We start from the raw sequence: 18720 nt of genomic DNA, 5'->3' as shown, positions 1-18720 counted from the left end.
AGAATGCTGACAAAAAAGGTTGATTTTCAGGATTTTTCAAATTACAGCACAGTATACTAAGAGAAATGAGTGGCAATTTATCTGAATATGCAAGACCATAAACTGGAGCTGTTCAGCAGCTGCTCCGCACACAGCTAAACTGTCTTTGTGATGAGAGACCCTCCTGGAGAAGAGTAAAGTGGACACTCATGGGTAGGAACCACTAAAAAGCACCATTGCCTATAAGTAAGCAAGCGCTGCTAAAGCAGACAGAACAGTGAGAGTCACTAGCAGGCAGCCGGGCTGTCTCCCTTTCCTTTTTGGGAATATCAGTTATTTGTTGATCTTAACTTTTTTAGTTGTCGTTTCCTTCCTGATGAAGATGTGATTTGAATTCATCTGCATGTTTGATTTTCGCCTTGTAGAAGTTTAAATAAGGATATACAATTAATGACTGGCGTCGGCTTATCCAGTGGAATTTGCAGCAGCAGGACACCTTAAATGCTCCTGCTGCTGCCTTGCCAGACCTGAGGACTCCAGTCTCGGGCACTGTCAAGCCAATGCTGTTCTCCGGTGCTTTGTTTCAATAGGGAAATGTGGCACATACAAGGGACAACAAAGGCAGCTCCCTTTTTGAAGAACACAAAATAGATTAAGCTGGTCTCAGCTGAAAAGGATGCCATCAATTTAGACAGCAGCCTGCTCTTTCAGCTGAAAACACGGGAAATGGAGCAGCACAAATGGGTGAACTGCTTGATTCTCCAAAATATTTGTGAGATAATTAATCTCTGCTGCTTGCTTTGTTTGATAGGGGACCAGCTTACTGCTCCATTACATGCAGTGATGTCGCTGAAGAAGGTAGGCATTTTCAAATGAGAGAAAAACAGAATTTATTTTCTCTTTAACACAACGTTCTTTGTGTGTTGAGAAGCGACAAAAGAAGCTGTCCTTGTGTTCATGGCTCCTCAGCACTGCAGCACTGGAAGTTTAGGGGCAAAGGAACAGTAAAACAGAAAGTAGGGGCAAAGAAAGCAGTGCCAGACTTTGAGGGAGAAAGTACTACTGTAAATATACCTAATGACTAGGCATAAAAAGAGGTACTAAATGATTCCTCACGCCCTTGTGAGCTGAAAGCAGCTTGGTGAGAAACCTCAGGGCCATCATTCCCAAGCTTGCTGGAACATCAAGACTCTGGAATAATAGTGTTGGCTTCCCTGCTAGAGCACTCCCTCCTGGCCTATGGATGCACTGGTTTTAAGAGGGCAGTTAAGGAAAATAGTACAACCTTGTGACTGAAGGAAGAATAAATGATAATAAATTCAGCAGAGGGAGAGTTAGAAAATGGAGACATTTATCAGGACAATTATCTTCCTGTGACAATGGTAGCTCTTATTTGGACATGTTGGTACAAAGCAGCTTGGGCCAAGAGCATTAAAATTGCCTTACTCAATTTAAATAGCAAGTTTCAGTAGAAATGGAGAGTGTGACTCCTGGTACATAGGAAAGCAAGACAGAGCTAAAATGACTGCTCTTGAGCCCCTAATTTGAGTTTTTCTTCTGTGTTTGAATTTTTTCCTGAAATGGCTAGAAATCATTTCTGTCGTATGCCTCCAGTAAGATGTTTAAATTCCTCATTTAGTGCTCAGTACATAATTCAAATTCTCCAACTCTCAAAGCAGAAAGCACTGCTTTTGGATCTTCAGTGGCTTTTACGGAAAGCTTTTTAGCAATTATTTTGTAATCAACTGAATTGTGTATTTATATATCAGCAAAGAATCTTCTAAACATTTTTGTTATGGTATCTAAATACATTTTACTGCAGCTTCTAAGCAGTTTCTAAAAGCCATTGAAATTAAAAAGGAAAAATTATTTGCCTGAGATTTATTTTCTGGGTGATACTGTGTATCCCAGAATTGCCAAGTGTTCCTGCCTTCCCTAGCTCTTATTTCACTTGTATGGCATTGTTGGCTGTGGTAAAACAGGCAGACTTGATCCTTATGTATTGTCAATCTTACCTGAGATTTGAGTCAGTTATGTTTTGATTGGGTTTAAAAGAAAATTTTTCCAAGTTTGGGGTTTTTTTTCCCCAGTCATCCCTTGATTTCTCACTCCATCTTACCTTGTACACTGCTTCCAGAACTCCTCAAAATGTACCAAGTGTTGGATGAGACTCCAGAGCCAGCTGCACAAGCATCTGTCAGATTTTTGGAGTGCTGACCTGTAATGAGTTGATTTGAATTAGTGTCTCTGTGGCAAGTTTTGTCCTCAGCCCTGCAAATCCCTGCAGGAGGTCCCAGCACAGGGCCAGCAGTGGGTCCTGGAGCCCCCAGCTACCACACAGATCCCCATCCCACATCCTGAAACACAGAAGCTGAAGCTGGACCCTGACAGCAGGTGACATCTTTTCATTTGACCTACCACATCTCGTATCTACCACAATTATCTTACATAGACAGCATCCCTGTGTGAAGGCCATTTGAGATTCCATGATACTGAGTTCTGATCTAAGGAGATCTGGAAAGCTGAGCAGGGTGGATTAACAAGACATTTGCTGATCTGTCACAGCCTAAATGTGTCATTGGCAAAAGGACTGGGATGTGCTGTTTGTGCTATGACCTTTGCTTCCAAATGCACCAAAGCCCAGCCTTCCTTTTACCCAGCAGATGGCCAACTGCTCCTGCTAACAGAAAATAAACCTAAGCAGAGGCTTCCTCACTAGTGTTTATAGCCCTGCAGATGGACACTTTAAAGGAAAGGCAGTTCTGTTAAAACATAAAACAAAAACCTATGAAACTTTGAATTCAAGGCCTGTCATCTTGTGCTTGGAGATAGAGCTCCATTTTCTTCAGACAAGTATGCTTGAGTAATAAAGTAGATGCAAGGCCTCTGGGAAATGGTGTGTGTGCTCTAGGGATGTGGGGTAGTTTACTTCTAGCAGGAGAGCCAAAGACTGCAATAACAGATATGGTAGGCTTTGTACCCCTGGAAAAACTTAGAAATATTAAGCTTAATAACAGGATAAAATATAAATAAATGCTCTGAAGTTTTGTTCAGTGCAGCTCTATCTGCCCTTCCCTGGTGCTGCTTTTTCTCAGAGTGTTCTTTGAACTCTCGAGAACACTGCTGGTTTAGCTGACCCAGCTGCATACAGTGGTTGCAATTTTGCCTACTGCTTGTGACTTTAGGTGGTCAGAGGGCACTCTTAGATGGGAATGTGGAAGTCTAAACTTGAGCTAGTATTTTCTCCAAAGTTCATGTTTAGAAATCACCCAGCAGCTCAGATATGGTACTGCAGTGTGTAGTGACTCATCCAGAGGGTATAAGTTCAATTCACACACGTAGAATTATCCCTAATATTTTGTCTCCCATCATCAACTTCTGCCAGTAGGTAGTTACCAAAATGGGCCAGCTGATTGACAGACATCTTCTAGCATCAGTGAAGGTCTCCCAGTGACAAAATGAACCAGCTAACGGAAAGCAAACTGGAAATGGAAACAACAAACTTTCATCCATTGCTAGGACATTATGTAGTCTAACACAGTATGGCAACTGTTGGCAGACACTCAAAAACCCCTTGAGAGGCTTGAACGGACCAGTCACAGGCTGTGTCAGCCAACATCTCCAGGAACTGAGGACACAAAAGACATCAGTTCTTCTCCCAGACCGGCTCTGTTTTCCCTCTTCTGCTTGTCCCGTAACTATTACAGCCAGTGCTGTTCAGTCACCAGGGAGGTAAATGCACACTCCATCAAAGGTTACAGTGAAACAGAGATTACAGAAAGCAGTTCCCTGCTTGATTTTATATAACTTCTAGCAGTATTTGAGTTACTGTTTCATCATTACTCATATGTAGCCAATTAGCTTTTTCTATCTGAAAATCTCTTGGATAATAACACAGCAAAGGATATAAAGTAAGGAAGTGACTCTCCACTAGAAAACCAAGAAAACTGGCAGGAATCCTGTAGGCAGATAAAGTAAGTAAAATAGCATTAACAGTCTTAGCAAAGCATTCCAGATTTTGAAATGACAAGGCCCTTTTCAATAAGCTTTTTGCATTATTTAAACACTGTGTTGAGCAAACAGTTTTATTGTTCTCCTGTTACTGAGCAAGAGGTTATGCAACCAGGCCACAATACACACATTGCTTTTTGAAGACAAGTTCATAAAGCAGTAAGGTATTATAAAAGCATTGTTGAAGAAGCTCTTTCAAGTCGTTATAACTGCTCATGTCACAAGAAAGGGAGGTTATTGAAACTCTGGGTCATTGTATATTACGCATATAAGGCATAAAAAAATTACCTTGGGAGACAGAAGCCCTGCCTGCCTCAGACAATAATGGGTGCCACAAGTGTTTGCCTTTCAGAGGTGGCAAATAATACTCCAAGTTCACGTACTCAAGTATGTACACATGGGCTAAGAAAGCTAAACAGGTGGAAAGAAAAAATTGTGGCATAGAAAGCCACTAACTGAGGCAAATATCTGAGTGAGTAAGGCCAAGAGCACTTCTGTCCCCTGCTAATGTTCTCTACAATTTTACCTTGGCATCTATTACCTTGATAGGCTTTTACTATTTTCTGCCCTGCCCCAGGTGTCTCTAAGCTTAGTATTTGATTTTGTACCCTTTTCCCTATCTTGCTCCCTATGCTTGTTTCAGGCAACAACAACTGCCTGGAGTAAATCTTTGGGGTTTTATAGAGCCATTTTCAAAAATGTTTGAGAGTGCTCCTACACATTTGCAATAATAAACAACAAAATAAAGAAGCTAAAATTAATAAAAACATAACAAAAAGGCAGAGCTAAATACTGTTATATACAGTGAAAGCAACTGGAAGTATGAACATACAAAAAGGCTTTTTTGATTAGCATGTTATGAAGGAATGATCATTTTTAGAGAAAGAGCATGCAGTACTTATTTCATCCATCAAATTGTCATTGGTTTTGTGTTTTGAATTCTATTTTGAATAAACACTGTGGGGCAGAAATGTTAGATTCACTTCCTTCATTTTGTAAGTACATGTCCCTTTAGGTTCTCTTGCAAGCAAGTGCCCAGTCCTCTGGTGAGCACTGCAGCAGACTCAGTGATGATCGAGTTATGTTCAGACCACGGTTGCTCCAAAGGGAGAGTTTCCAACTGAAAATATAAGTCTTCACTCTTTTCTATCATACCCCTTTTTGGCAGAAGAGAAGAATTTGGCATAGAACTGCTCTGGAAACTCCACACCAGCTCAGAGGTTGCCTTGCAACAGAGCCATAGCTTGGAGTCAATATTGGACCTTGTTGCTGGAAAAGAGCGTGCCTTGGCTGTAGCAGAATTTTCTCTGTAGCCTTTTTTTTTTTTTTTAAAAAAAAAAAAAAAAAACACAAACAAACAAAAAAAACCAACAACCAAAAAAACCTGGGTTACCCACAAATCACTAATTAAAAGGAACAGATCCTTAAAACAGATGGATTTAGAGTTATCGGTCACACTTGCTATTTAAATGACTATTTTAGCTTTTACAAGAAAGCGAAGGAAATTACGGTAAACATCTTTTGATAACCCTGCAGATTCCACTCATACAGCTAACTCCTGTTTTGTGAAAAGCTCTATGCCTAGCGCATTTTTATATTGTCTAGAACTTCAGGACACAAGATGGCAGTGTACATACTAGTGATTCAGGCTTGGAAATGCTTCTGCTAGTCAAACTAAGCATATAACATTTTATTTAAGCCTATATTAATCTGATCATGTAATTGTGGTATTGTAAATAAACCTAGAAGTATTTGTCAACAGCAGAAACAAATGCAATTTGCCAATAAATGAGTATTGCATGAACAAGTGTTAGGTAAAGCTTAATTCAAGATTTTATTGTACACAACAACACTCTGGAGACATTAAAAGCCTCTTATGAAACTCCTCAATTGCAATAACAAGAGGGTATCCCTTTATGAAGGAAAGGAAGCTGGCTCAGTCGTAAGAGCTTCCGTGCAAAATTGGCTGCTGGGGAAAAGCACATAAGAGAGCTGGCAGCCTGAAATATGTGGAGAGCTCAGGGCTCTCGGAGGAGCAGTGCAGAGCACTGAAGTGGAACAGGCTGAACAGTATCTAAAATTGAACAGGTGCCTTTCTGTGAAAAAACTAACAAAGCGGACAAGTGTTTGGCATGACAATTGAGAGAAAAAAATTTCCATTGAGAGGCATCAAATTAGGAGCTAGGTGTCTGGCTGAGAAGAAAATTGCTTGAAGAGCTACAAGGAGCTGGACCTTTCCATGTGCAACTTCAGAGGAAGTTTGTTCAGAGCCTCCCTGGGCACCAGTGGGTAAAGAGAACTGCTGTAACGAGGTTTCAAGGCCATTACCCAGAAATCTCTTTGGCTGGGTTGAGTCGAATACTGGAATTAGTAGGAGTAGCTAAAAAGTTGTTTTGGCCGCCTTTCTTATCATTTGGTTATGCAAACATGGCCTTGCTACATAGTAAAAAGAGCCCTTAGAAAAATAGTAGTATTTCAGAGTGTAAAATAATCCCTGAAGTCATTATCCCTGTGGGACATCTGACAAAATTCTAGGCAGCCTTCCTTTCTCCTGGGGAATGTTCAGGTGACTTTGCCTCCCTGTACCTAAACTCGTGGCCCTAATGGGCAAGTCAGACTGACCCAGGAGATCCAAACTCAGCACCAAGGTTCATTATTTCAGGATACAGCTCTTAATTTGACATAGTTATTAAGAATTAGATCATGAAAAAATATATATTTCTCTCAGACAGGTGTGGTATAACCATTTTCTGTTTTTCTCTCCAGAATGGGAATATTTGTTATCCCCCGTTGTACTGAAAATCCTCCCAGTATGAGTGGAGATGGGGGTACTGAGCTTGACCAGTGCTTTAGGCAGAAGATGAAATCTGGGGAATCCTGGTCCCTAGGTCTACTTTTCTTGTGGTCATTATCTATGTGTAAAAAGTATCAACGTGTTCCCAACCCCTCAATCACAGCAGCTCCAATGAAAAGCTGTCAGATTTTTCATGGTGGTCTGCTCCTTTTGCTACAATTGGCCAATTGCTGCTTGTTATGGCCTTATGTTCCCACGCATAAATCACTGGGTTAATACTAGGATTTCTTTTCCCTCTCTCTTTCTGTGTTTGCATAAGATTGAATTTGGCATTGATTCAAATCAAATAATTCAAATGACTAGTATTTTAACTACGGCTGGGTGTGGGTTCATGACAAAAATAAAGTGTATTACCTAGCAGTTTCAGTCATTTGGTCTATTTGTCACAGTGGATTACAGAAAGTGTGGCATGCACAGAATTATGCATGCACTTTTTAACCATCTAAAATGGAGGATAAATTGAACATGTCATGGTTCTAGGAAAGTAATTTATATTGAGTACAAGCTGGGAAGGGACTAGAGCCAAAACCTCAGACCTAAATTACTTGAGTTCCAGGGAAATTTTAGTCCAAATAAAAACTTCAGTGCTGTTCATTATATAATTAAGTGAGACCATATCTCAGCACTCACTCCCAAGCTAAAGAATTTACACCAAAATTGAAGCTTTGTGGTTAAGCCCACAGATGCTTAATACTGACTGTGATCACTGTGTGGAGTTACTGCCAAGTGTCTGCTGCAACCACCCCACATGTCTCTTTTGGCTTTGTGTATGCCCCTGTTCTTCATAAATGAACTTTTCCAGCCTGATAACTGTTCCTCACTGAGAATGTGTTATGAGAATTCACAAACTCATATTTTTTCACGCATGAACCATTGAAGTTGGTCTCATTGTCTTCTTTACATTTCAGGTTCCACCAATAATGTCTCAGGACTGAGAGGAAAAAGGAAAACACTCATTTTTTTTGCTGTTTCTGCATGATCTTCCCTACAGTCTTTCACGTTCTTTTGCCTCTAGTTAAAACCCAACTATTCTTATCATGGCAGCGGTCAGCCCATGTAGACATTCAGTGAAATTCCATCTTTAGGTAAAACAGTTCTTACTTTTCTATTCAGAATCATTCCTAATCCAATGGTTTTTTTACCAGGTATAAGCAATTTCCACAAAATCAAACATAATCTACCCTTTTCCTGTGATGAAATATAGCTGTAATAGCCCACCCCAAGATTAAGTCCTCCCTCCCCAGTGTTTTACAAAAGCACCTCTTTGACCTGACCCAACACGAATCAAAATGAATGTCTTTCCCATAGTCCAAAACAACTTCTCCTCCCCAAAATAAACTCTTCTCTTGACATTAAAATATAATGACCCCCGCAAATTCAGGAAGTCATGGTGAGTGATTGTAGTCCTAAAGACACTTTAACCTTTTCATTTTCTGCAAGCATCATCCTTCTGCCTGTTGTCAAGCCATAATGCAAAAGGGGAGGTCTGGACTAAGAGGGATGGAGCAGGAAATGGTGGCATTGTTACCTTCTGGACGAGCTCAGGCACACAGGATCCAGCTGAAGCTTTAGAGCTGTTCAGAGCAGGCAGTTACTGGGGGAAAGGATATTGGGGATTATCACTACCACTGGTACGTTCCCCAAGCAAACACTGATGGTCATAATGCGAGTAAAAGGCATTATATTTAAAGTCAAAAATAATACGCCTGTGAAACACGCTGGAAATTGGTATTGAGGCCAAGTGCTTAGCAGGATTCAGTAAAAGGTTATACATACATATTCATACATTTGTGTGGGGAATTAGATTGGACCAGACAAAAATTCATAATGGATATAAATGTTCATAGTTCAGGGCATAAATCAGCCACCAGCCTGAGGTTAGAAAATAACTTCCCCTACAGTCAGGCTGTTACATAATTATCAATTATACTTGCAGAGGGGGAAAAGGAGGTTGAAGAATAGGGCAATTTCCTCAGAGACATCTGGGAATTACTATTGGCAGACAACTAATTTAGATTTTATCTGGTATGGAAGTTCTCATTACATCAAATAATGTAATTTAGAATTAAAGCACGTGATTTATTTTATATTTTTTATTCTTCATGTAATCAAGTTAATGCCTGAGGGTAACTGCAGGCCTTTCCATTACAAGCAAGCTGAAGTTAGTGAAATTCACTGGGCTGTTTTCTCACCAAATCTCCTTAAAAACAGCTTCACATTTTGCAAGGAAATCGGGCAGAGTCCCAGCAATTTAGTTTATCAAAGCTAGCCAACTAATACAGTCAACTTACTCTCTATATTAGCAGAGAAAAAGTTACATGTGAACTGCAGCAAAATCTCATTCCAAAATGTTCTCATTTTTGTTGTTTGCATAGTAACCTAATAAGACTTGCAGAGGTCCTGAATATCTTGAATTATAGCATGGTGGCTACCCCAGGCCTACTTTTTTTGCTTTATTATCAGCTCACCTAAGCAAAACATACACGTTCAATGGGCTTGTTTCCATCAAGCAACACACCTCCAGCTCTTGTTGCACTTGAAAACAGTCTGTGAGCTAACGTAACACACACTGAATGTAAGAAAAGCAGCCTTTGTGACCTTGCAGAGAGCTTGATGGAAAATCAGATTCTTAATCGATTAAGAAACTGCAAATGAATGCAGGCAATCCTTTATGTTTGCTGCATTGGGATAGCAGCTGCATTCTGCTGTAGTTTCTGGAGCACATGATACACTTATTGCAATTACAACATAAATTATCACCACAATAGATGTGGAAAGCTGAGACACATCTATTAACAAAACATCTCACTAATTTTCACAAGCAAAAGGAGTGGTACTTGGCATCAGTTCCTCGTAAGCATAATTTCTGTTCCTAGTGAATATTACTAGAAATATTGCACAGTGATTGATCAACGTCTGGAAAGGTCTAGGGCCACAGTCTAAAAATACTATGGTCTTATAAAAAAATTTTTACTGTGTAAACTTGAGTGCAAACTCTGTGTAAACTCTGTTCGGACAGATTAAAATGAATGGCTGAAGAGAAGGCAGCAGATGCAATGCAGTAGATAATTTTAAAAGGTTTCAGATCCTATTTTGTAAAGATTTCAGTTGAAAAATGAATTCCAGCTGGCTTTGCGGTGCCAGCGGTGAGTTGCGAGGACAGCGGTGCCCAGCTCGGTGCTGGTGCTGCGGCGCCGGGCATTGCAGGCTGCCCGGCCGCCCTCTGTAACGTGGGGGCTGCAGAAGCAGCGCCGCTGCTCCATGGCTTTCCAGGAACAAACAGGGCAAATCCTCTGAGCACAATTAGCTCTGAACAGTGGCAGCCTTATCAGCCCTGCAGCTGAATCAAAAATGAGCCTTACAATCGTTTGGGGTAGGTCGTGTTGGGACCATTTGACACCGGTTTTCTGCCAGTCACATCTGCAGTTCTGTCTCCTGCCTCCTTCTGTCCTGCTGCTGCTGACACCCTGCCAGCAGCAGACCATTTCCCTGGGATGCTCTCAGGCTGCTTACAGCCCAGCTGCCTCGCTCTGCCAGCTACCAAACTGCTGCTGCAGCTCCCACCTCAGCTTCTCCCCCTTAAACATGGTTTACTATATGCTGGCGACCTCAGCATATACTGGGGACTTCAATACACAGCAGCAAAGACATAGGATACATTGAACTGTGAGGAGATGTTTGGGCTGTGAGAGATACGGGGGTGAGGACTGATTTTTTTTTTTTTTTTTTTAATATATTTTCAACAGGATAATGAAGTAAACTTCAGAACATTGCTGACATTTACAATTGTACATCTCAAAAATCTGCAAATACCAATGAAGGATTATAGATGAGGTGTAAAGAAACGATGCACTCAAAAGTAGTAGTTTTGATCTAGAATAAGGCAAATTGATAAATAGTATACAAATAGTCCAAGTCATCTTTCAGTGGAATAAATAGCTTGAAAAGTTCGAACTGGAAAAGAAAATGATGGGAAGCTGTCCTTCTTCCTTGGCAACTAGATGTGAGTTTTCACGGAACATAGCAAGGCAAAAGAGCAATGTCATTTTAGACTCCACATGAAGAGCTGTAACATCATCAGGTTAAGCAATTTTCTTTTTCAATTAGGCCTAAAATATTCTGTTGTATCCCCAACGCTGTCAAAAAGAAAAAGGATAAATGAGAAAGAATTCTGAAAAAAGCCAGAAAATCATTGGCTGGAGGCCAATCTTATTTGACAATATGTGCATATCCTTGTCCAAGACTTTAAGGGTGATTAAGAGGAACTCATAGTGGATAACTTCTTTTGGAACAAGCTACTTAGAAATAGAAAGCAGAAAAAAGGAGTTAGCGGGTCTTGGACTGCTAGAGGTACTGACATTGCTTTGTTAGCTGCTGCTGATTCTTTGATATTGCTTCCTATTCAAATACAGTCTTTTTTACCCTGGGCCAGCACCTGTGCAGCTGCTCCAAGAGCAGTTCCTGCAGAACGGTGTGAAGAGAGACAGCAGATTGTTTAGATTTTAAACTTGGTAATGACGAACTGCCTGCTGCATTAGCAGAATATGTGGGGCATGACAAGAGGCAGACCGAGTAAACAACGTTTTATACTCCCATGTCATGTGACAATCAGGAGGAAATTTAAAAAAAAAAAAAAAAAAAGGGTGGTAGACCAGCCAGCTTGTTCCATTCTCCCTCTGAAAATCAGAACAGTAAATAACTTAGGGTGTCCCCTGTTTAGCAAACACTTTTTTACAGAGAACACACAGAATGAAGAGTTAGAAGATAAGGAAGGTATTCCCTAGAAGAGATTATGAACAAACTGTAGATTAAAGACAGTTTCTGTTAAGAGTTCTATTTGTACAGATTTAGTATACTAACATACTTAGATAGAACAGATACCCTACCAATGCTTGTATTACCTCTTGCATCAGAAAATGAGAGTCAAGGAGACCTCTGCATTATTCTCACTTTCTCACTTTCTGGATTTTTTGGGGTGTGGAAGGGGCCAAAAAAAAAAAAAAAAATCTATGAACAATAATAGTGTTCAGTTCAGAAAAATCTAGGCTCATGGGAATGCTTGAGAATTTAAAGGGAAAGAAAGGCAAGCAGGAGCTGGGTCAGCTCACTTATGGCCTAACTCTATTCCAACCCTTGGAGGATAGGGGGGGTTCAACAGCATATCAAACATGGGGGTCTGGCTCTAAAGCCTATGATGCTTTTAGAGTCTTTGTAAAATGTTTATTTAGAGTTAGTCTGGCTTCAGCAGTTGAAGTCACAAAACTAAGTCTTCTAAAATTCTTCCCACTATATTCAATGCAATGCAGGCTGCAAACATTTCTATTCACACAATTGAACCAATATTGTAAATAGTAATATATATGGGGTCATTAATTCTGGAATAAGTTCCTTTATCTATTTTAGCATATTTCAATATTTATTTCTAGAACAGTTATTCTAATCTAGATTTATTCCAGAACTGTCTTGGCTCCAGAAAGTCATAGAAGTATCTTCCATCTCAGGCATACTGATATTGTAGTATGCCCTGGGTAAAATAAGGATTAGGATTCTAGTTGGATTGGGTGCACAGATCATATAATTTATTATTTGCAGATGCCAGGACATTAAAACTTTCAATTGTTTTCCCACCAAACTGAATAAGGCAGTTTGTTAATACAATTACCTCTGTATAATTGGAAACTAAATCAGTGATGACTACGTGATTTGAATGCTACTTTAAATAATTTCATTTTTATGATGCTGTTTTGTTGCACATGGTATCACCAAATAGCTTATTCATTTTCTTGCTGACTGTGATTTGAGTTTGTATATATCTCTGTGATGGAAGAAGCACGTTTTCAACCTTTCTAGTTTTCTGGGATACCGTGTGCATTGCTTTTAATAATTTAGGCTGACACACATTAACACAAAAAGTCCATAGACCATAGTGAGTGAAACAAGAGGGAAGGACTGGGTGAACTATAACTTCCCTGGGAAAAAAAAGCGCAGCCACCAGAGGTCTTTGATGAAGCTCCTCAAGGAAAACAAAATGTGGGGTAGACAAGATACACAGAACTTAAGTGTTATGAAGGATTTCCCCTACTCCTTTCAGAGGAGGATCCCTAGTCACTGCCTGTTTGCCTCAGTTTTAAAATATTTGGACAGGCAATAGGGAGAAGGGCCACAGACTACTCAATCTGTCATGGTCTGTATCTCTCATATTCACAGGATAATTTACTTTGTAAATTAAAGTTTATTTTATAAGCCCGTTAGGAAAGAAAGCAAACATGATGAAGAAGGGCTCAGTCCCCTTTGTACAAACTAGTCCAGCTCATGAATTCACTAATTCATCACGTCAGTCATGAGGTTTCTAACTCACAAGTTCTCTAATTCATAACGTGCAATTCATTAACTTGTAACACTTTGCATATGAGAAAAATACCTATCCAAGGGTGAGAATGCTCATCCTTCCTCCTTGGTCACAGTGCAGGTGTTCCCTGTGTCACGTGAGTAGCACAAACATCAGTGTTTTATCAACACTGTTTTCATCACAAATCCAAAGCGTAGCACCATAAAAGCTACTACATAGAAAATTAACTCTATCCCAGTCATAGCCAGTACAATCTCCACACCTTATTCCCTCCTAATTTCACGATGCTCAGGTCCCATACTATCCAATAGATCCTCATTAGTTACCTTCCTCTTTCCTATCCTTTGGTATCTCCACAGATATTCCCTGTAAAATGTCCATAAAACACCTATGACATGTCCATTGAATTTTTTTAGTCTAGGACGTTGGGCTCCATCTGTTCTGGCGGTCACTCAGGACCACAGAGCTGCTGTATTGTGTGGAGTTATTGGGCACCAAAGCCACCTCAGGTCAGGTCACTGCTGCACATGCTCCACTTCTTGCAAAGTTTGTTCTCCACTGGCAGCAGTTCCTGCTACAGTATTCCCATAACTCAGATCATAGTTCACAACAATGTAAAGGGCTATCCATTACCATCTCCATCTCTGGTCCCTTTGGGCTCCTGCCCTTGCCTCTGCTCCAGTGTGGACTTATCCAGAGACTCCAGTCCCCTAGGGGTTGACCTGCTCCAGTGTGGACCTAGTCATAGGCCACAGTCTCTCCAGGGTACAGCTGATGTGGCCTTAGCCACAGTCACTTTGAGGTGCACCTCCTCCAGCACAGCCCTATCCTACGGCCACATCAGGCCCCTCCAGGGGAGTACCTGCTGTGCTATAGACCTACCCATGGCCACAGATGCTTCTGCTCCAACACGCTCTTATCCACAACCACAGACACTTCAGGTTGTCCTGCTCCTGCAGGGACTTACCCACAGGTCAGGTCCCTTAAATTCAAGCTGACACTGGAGCTGCAGCCTGCCTGGCCCAGCAGTGACACCCAGGCCGTGGGCCAGCCCAGGCACATCGCCACGGCTGTTATCAAAATGCTCCCAGGCACAGCTGGGCAGGATGATAAGCCCTACAGCAAACAGCCACCTAACAAGCTCTAGACTACTGTGCAGCAGGGCAAGCAAGACCTATGGCAAGCACAACCTGCCAGTTGATAGCTAAATAGCACTAAAAGCTATAAATTCAGTCTAGCAAACTTCAACCAAACCTGTCATTGCCTCAAAGCATTTGAGCCTGAAGTTGATCACCAAAACAGGGCTGTCATGGTTTAACCCCAGTGGGCAGCTCAGCCCCACAGAGCCATGTGCTCACTTCCTCCTGTGGGATGGGGGAGATAATTAGAAGGGTAAAAGTGGGAAAATTTCTGGGCTGAGATAAAGACATTTTAATAAGGAAAGCAAAAGCCACGCTCACAAACAAAGCAAAACAAGGAATTTATTCACTTCCTATCAGACATCAGGCATTCAGCCATCTCCAGGAAAGTAGGGCTTCACTACATGTACTGGTGACTTGGGAAGAGAAACACCCCCAGTCCAAACATTGCCCTTTCCTTCCTTCTTTTCCCAGCTTCATATGCTGAGCACAACATCATATGGTCCGGAATACCCCTGTGGTCAGCTGGGGTCAGCTGTCTCAGCTGTGTTCCCTCTCAGCTCCTTGTGCACCCCCAGTCAGCTCCCTGTTGGGGCAGCCCAAGAAACAGAGAAGATCCTGACACTGTGTAAGCACTGCTCAGCAACAGCTAAAACATCCCGGTGTTATCTTTCACCTGTTTTAATACATTGTTCTCAAGAATTTTTCAACTTGAAAAGAAGTTGATTTCTAAGGTTAAGTCATCAAGATGTAACAAGAGAGAAACTCTGACAATCCCGCATTCAAATCATATCAATGCAAGGTTATTCTACAGGATGAGACAAGCACCAGCAGAAGATCAACTGCTCCTGACTCCTCTGAGTCAAATTTAAAGCTGAACTTTCCTCAGGAAGATTAAGGGTGTATATTCTACTTACTCATATTCATGTATTAACTCTTACCACTTCCTGTATTTCCATGGTTCCCAGGAATGAAATCATAACCAATACTTAATGTCTGAGATGTGGGCAAAGGTTGTAGGCATATGATAACTATTTCACTAGTCCTAGAGACAGGGTCTTCTCCATGAAGACATGAAAGAACCAGTACAGTACTTCAGACTGTATGTTAACCTCATTTACCTTTCAGATGCTGGGGGTTAGGGAAGATGAATTCCAGCCACGGTGGCTAAAAACATGCCATCTTATGCCAGTTAGTAAGCAGGGGTCTGTGATCCATCTCATGACTCTGGGATGTAAGAAGGAAACAGAACTTGTGTCACGTGTGATGCTAATTCCAGGCTGTATGGTTTACATTTCATGCAGAGATCTCTGTAAAACAGAGGATGTCTTCCTGCCACTGAGTGAGAATTAAATGTTGCTTCACTGATTCCTTTTATCAGTGTTTTTTCTAGGTATATCACAGGGATTGATTTTAAATAAAATTCTTTATTAAAATTATAAGATCAAAAATACTCAAAATCCCAGATCCTCAGAGTCACTTCTCACTACAGTTTCAATCAAAAGAGTCACTGGTTGAAAGGTCAGAAATTCAGTGACTGAAGCTGACTTGGCAAGTCAGGACTTGTCTCAAACATTTTTCAGAGGTTTGAAAGTTGTTATTTCAACAGATATTTTCTTACATTGCCCTTTAATCTGAAGGTACCCAAACTAACAAGCTTTTTAAAAGTTTGTTTTTCAGCAGTAGGTGGCACTATCAAGTTTCACAAATATTCCAATATAAATTAATATAAAATTCTATGCAAATAAATTATTTAAACGAGGACATGAAAATATATCAGAATAAATTCTGATAATAAAATAAATAGTTTTCTAAACATTCCAATTGAGAAAAGGCCTAATGCAAGAATAGGAATGAGAATGTCTAACATCAAATAGGCAACATGCAAGATTTAAAATATGTCATAAAAAGTTCTCAATACTCTTTGTAAAGTACCACCTTGAGTTGTTCTTGAATATACTACTTCAACTACTTTGAATTTCACAGAAATTATATGTATTTCATTTGCATATAAAATGTAATACAGCAATAATGAGTGTCAATGCATCTAGAATAAGGTATGTGCTTTTTGTAAGGTAAATTAATGTATACAAACAGGAATATGGCAGATGGAAAAAGCATTAGAATTTTTCTTTTGTGGTCAAAAGCTTATACTTAACAAGCAGAGACGAGAGCACTACATGTAGGTCCAGATTCCTCCATGTGTACTATATATGGGGATGTTACTCTATCCCAAATAAACTCCAGGATTAAAAAGATGCAATGTTAATTGAAAACATTTTCTTCCAAACTTTACTATATAAAAATCTGTAAAGGGCAACTCACAAACAAATCTGTGTTTCCAAGTATTCCAGATTGTCTGATGGCAGAAAATAACAATATCACAAAAGCACTGCAGGTACTTTGTTTCAGAAGCTCCCAGTGCCACACCCCTCATTCCTCAGCAGCGTACAGCAGGGTTAATCCAGTACAACGCAGCATTTTCATTAAGATGGGTTTTGGATGACTGACTTCTCATTAGAAATGAAGTGCTGGTCTGCCTGAGCACAAGGTGTGAAGATAAGGAAAGGAGAAAAGAAATTAAGTAAGGAACACAAATGAAATATATAGTCAATGTTCTTTTATCTGCCTGACCAGAACGTGTCCTTGCCATTTTTTTTTTTTTTTCCACACCGGGCTCCAAGCAAGCTTTTCAGCTCTGCATACTATTTCTGCACTGTGATACAACCTATGCCAACGCCTAAGATTCACACTTTCTTTTGTTTCCTATTAAATAAAGCATGTGGAAAAGACACTTTTATATGTTCACAGCATTTTTTCATGAACTGACATTGAGCATTACTCCTTTTGTGCTAACGTGGTCTGCTTACTTTCTTTTATATTACTGAAAAAGTCAAAAGCTGGTACTTCATAAAAACATAATTTGCAAGGATCTGGCAGCAGCTGCATTCCAAAGGTTTTTTAACTTGCAATAGCCTGCTTCAGTTTCTCCAGAATCTTCAACAGGCGTCCTTCTAGTTGGATTCACTTGGGTTCACTTTCAGACCCCAGAATAAAGTGGTACTACAAAAATAATATGCAGGAATATAAATTTTGCTGTTTGTTTTCCATTACAAATGATTCATTGTCACCTTGCATTCTACCTCCATGGAATCGAAGCCATAGCGTCTTAAGAGCTGCTTCAATATACCTAATTCATTCAGCATATCTCCTGCTTAGACCTCCACAACATGTTTAGTGGCTCCATGGACGTGCTTTAAGAAAACTTTCATTGTAAGGGATGTGCTTCTAATACATCTTGTACAGTTATCAAATATGCATATAAGAAATCTATTTAAATAACAGGTTCTTCTTCCTTCCAGGGGATATATCAATTTCATATAATTACAGCGATATCTTTGAGTGGACACACAGCTGCAACAATGAAGGTGCCAAGAGCTTTTAAATTATTAGAGATGTATCGAATTTATACACTTGAGCTATTTTTTAAGTTGTAAAGTCACAGTCTTGTACCTTGAAGGGCAAACCTGAAATCTTCACCCTAGCTCTGTTTAAATGGCACCAGCTGCCCAGCAGCTGTGCACACCTGAAGCAGGGTGTGAGAGAAGCTCAGCGCGGCGCTCTGGCTGCAAAGCACAGAAACAAAACACCTGCAAAGGAATAGGGAGATTTATCAGGTTTAGTAAAAGTGTCCTAATTCCACACTTCTTGGTTCAATTAGTTATTGAAAGTAGCCTCAGAAATGGGCTCAAGGAGTGACCAAAGGATTATCTGAGAGCTACATATTGTCATGTACTGTCATATACTGCCAGGCTACACACACAACAGCAGCAGATCCTTTTCAAAGTGGTATTCAGCGCACTGAATTGTTTAACTGTTTGACTTTCAAGGGGAGTTCAGCTTGCTCTCTGAGTAATGTAATTTACCATGCAACGACAGGTGCTTTAAGATAAGACACTGCAATAATTTGCTAACTCGTATAACACGTATAAGGTTGCCAGCCTGTGGCCTGTCTGCTCTAAAGAATTCCCCCTTACTTTCAGGCACACTCCGGCACGCATTTTGTTACTCCTGAGAAGTAGGTGCGTTGGGGGCCGAGATGCGTTGTTTTAACGCGTGTTGCATATTAAACAGCCGGCAAAGGTTGATACAATGGTATCAGGACTAGTACCATTGCCGCTCCGAGGGGAACCTCACCCGGAGCTATCAATTCCAAACACTTTGTGCCAACCCCGAATCTCGCCGGGCTGCCGGCAGCGCTCCCTGCTCCAGCGCCGAACTCACCGGCCTCGCCCGGAGCGGGGCCGCTCCTCCGCTCACCGACGGCCGCCGGAGCAGAGGCTGCCCGGGGCGCGGGGGCCGCAGGGCTCGGGCTGGGCCGCGGGAGC

General features: G+C 40.8%; 1 protein-coding gene across 3 annotated transcripts in view; it reads right to left on the bottom strand.

Annotated features, from left to right (window-relative positions):
- Positions 1–18685, bottom strand: part of AGPS (alkylglycerone phosphate synthase) — a 78203-nt gene extending 59518 nt beyond the window's left edge. For 2 of the 3 annotated variants that reach the window (XM_040070315.2, XM_040070316.2), the window contains exons 1-5: positions 18617–18685; positions 17846–17982; positions 16658–16872; positions 15454–15559; positions 2099–2197 (exon numbers count right to left, since the gene is read on the bottom strand). Coding sequence is in view for 1 of the 3 variants with exons in the window: in XM_058421294.1 (XP_058277277.1) it covers positions 2099–2197; positions 3376–3413 (137 nt within the window). In the remaining 2 variants the exon portion in view is untranslated. Of the gene's footprint in view, positions 1–2098; positions 2198–3375; positions 3429–15453; positions 15560–16657; positions 16873–17845; positions 17983–18616 lie in introns of those variants that run through there. The other variant, XM_058421294.1, reaches the window with a different exon arrangement.
- Positions 18686–18720: the final 35 nt, after the last annotated feature.

This window comes from Hirundo rustica, chromosome 7, assembly GCF_015227805.2.
Source record: "Hirundo rustica isolate bHirRus1 chromosome 7, bHirRus1.pri.v3, whole genome shotgun sequence".
NCBI lineage: Eukaryota > Metazoa > Chordata > Aves > Passeriformes > Hirundinidae > Hirundo > Hirundo rustica.
Note: the sequence above shows the minus strand (reverse complement) of the source record. Positions and strands in the feature narration are given on the sequence as shown.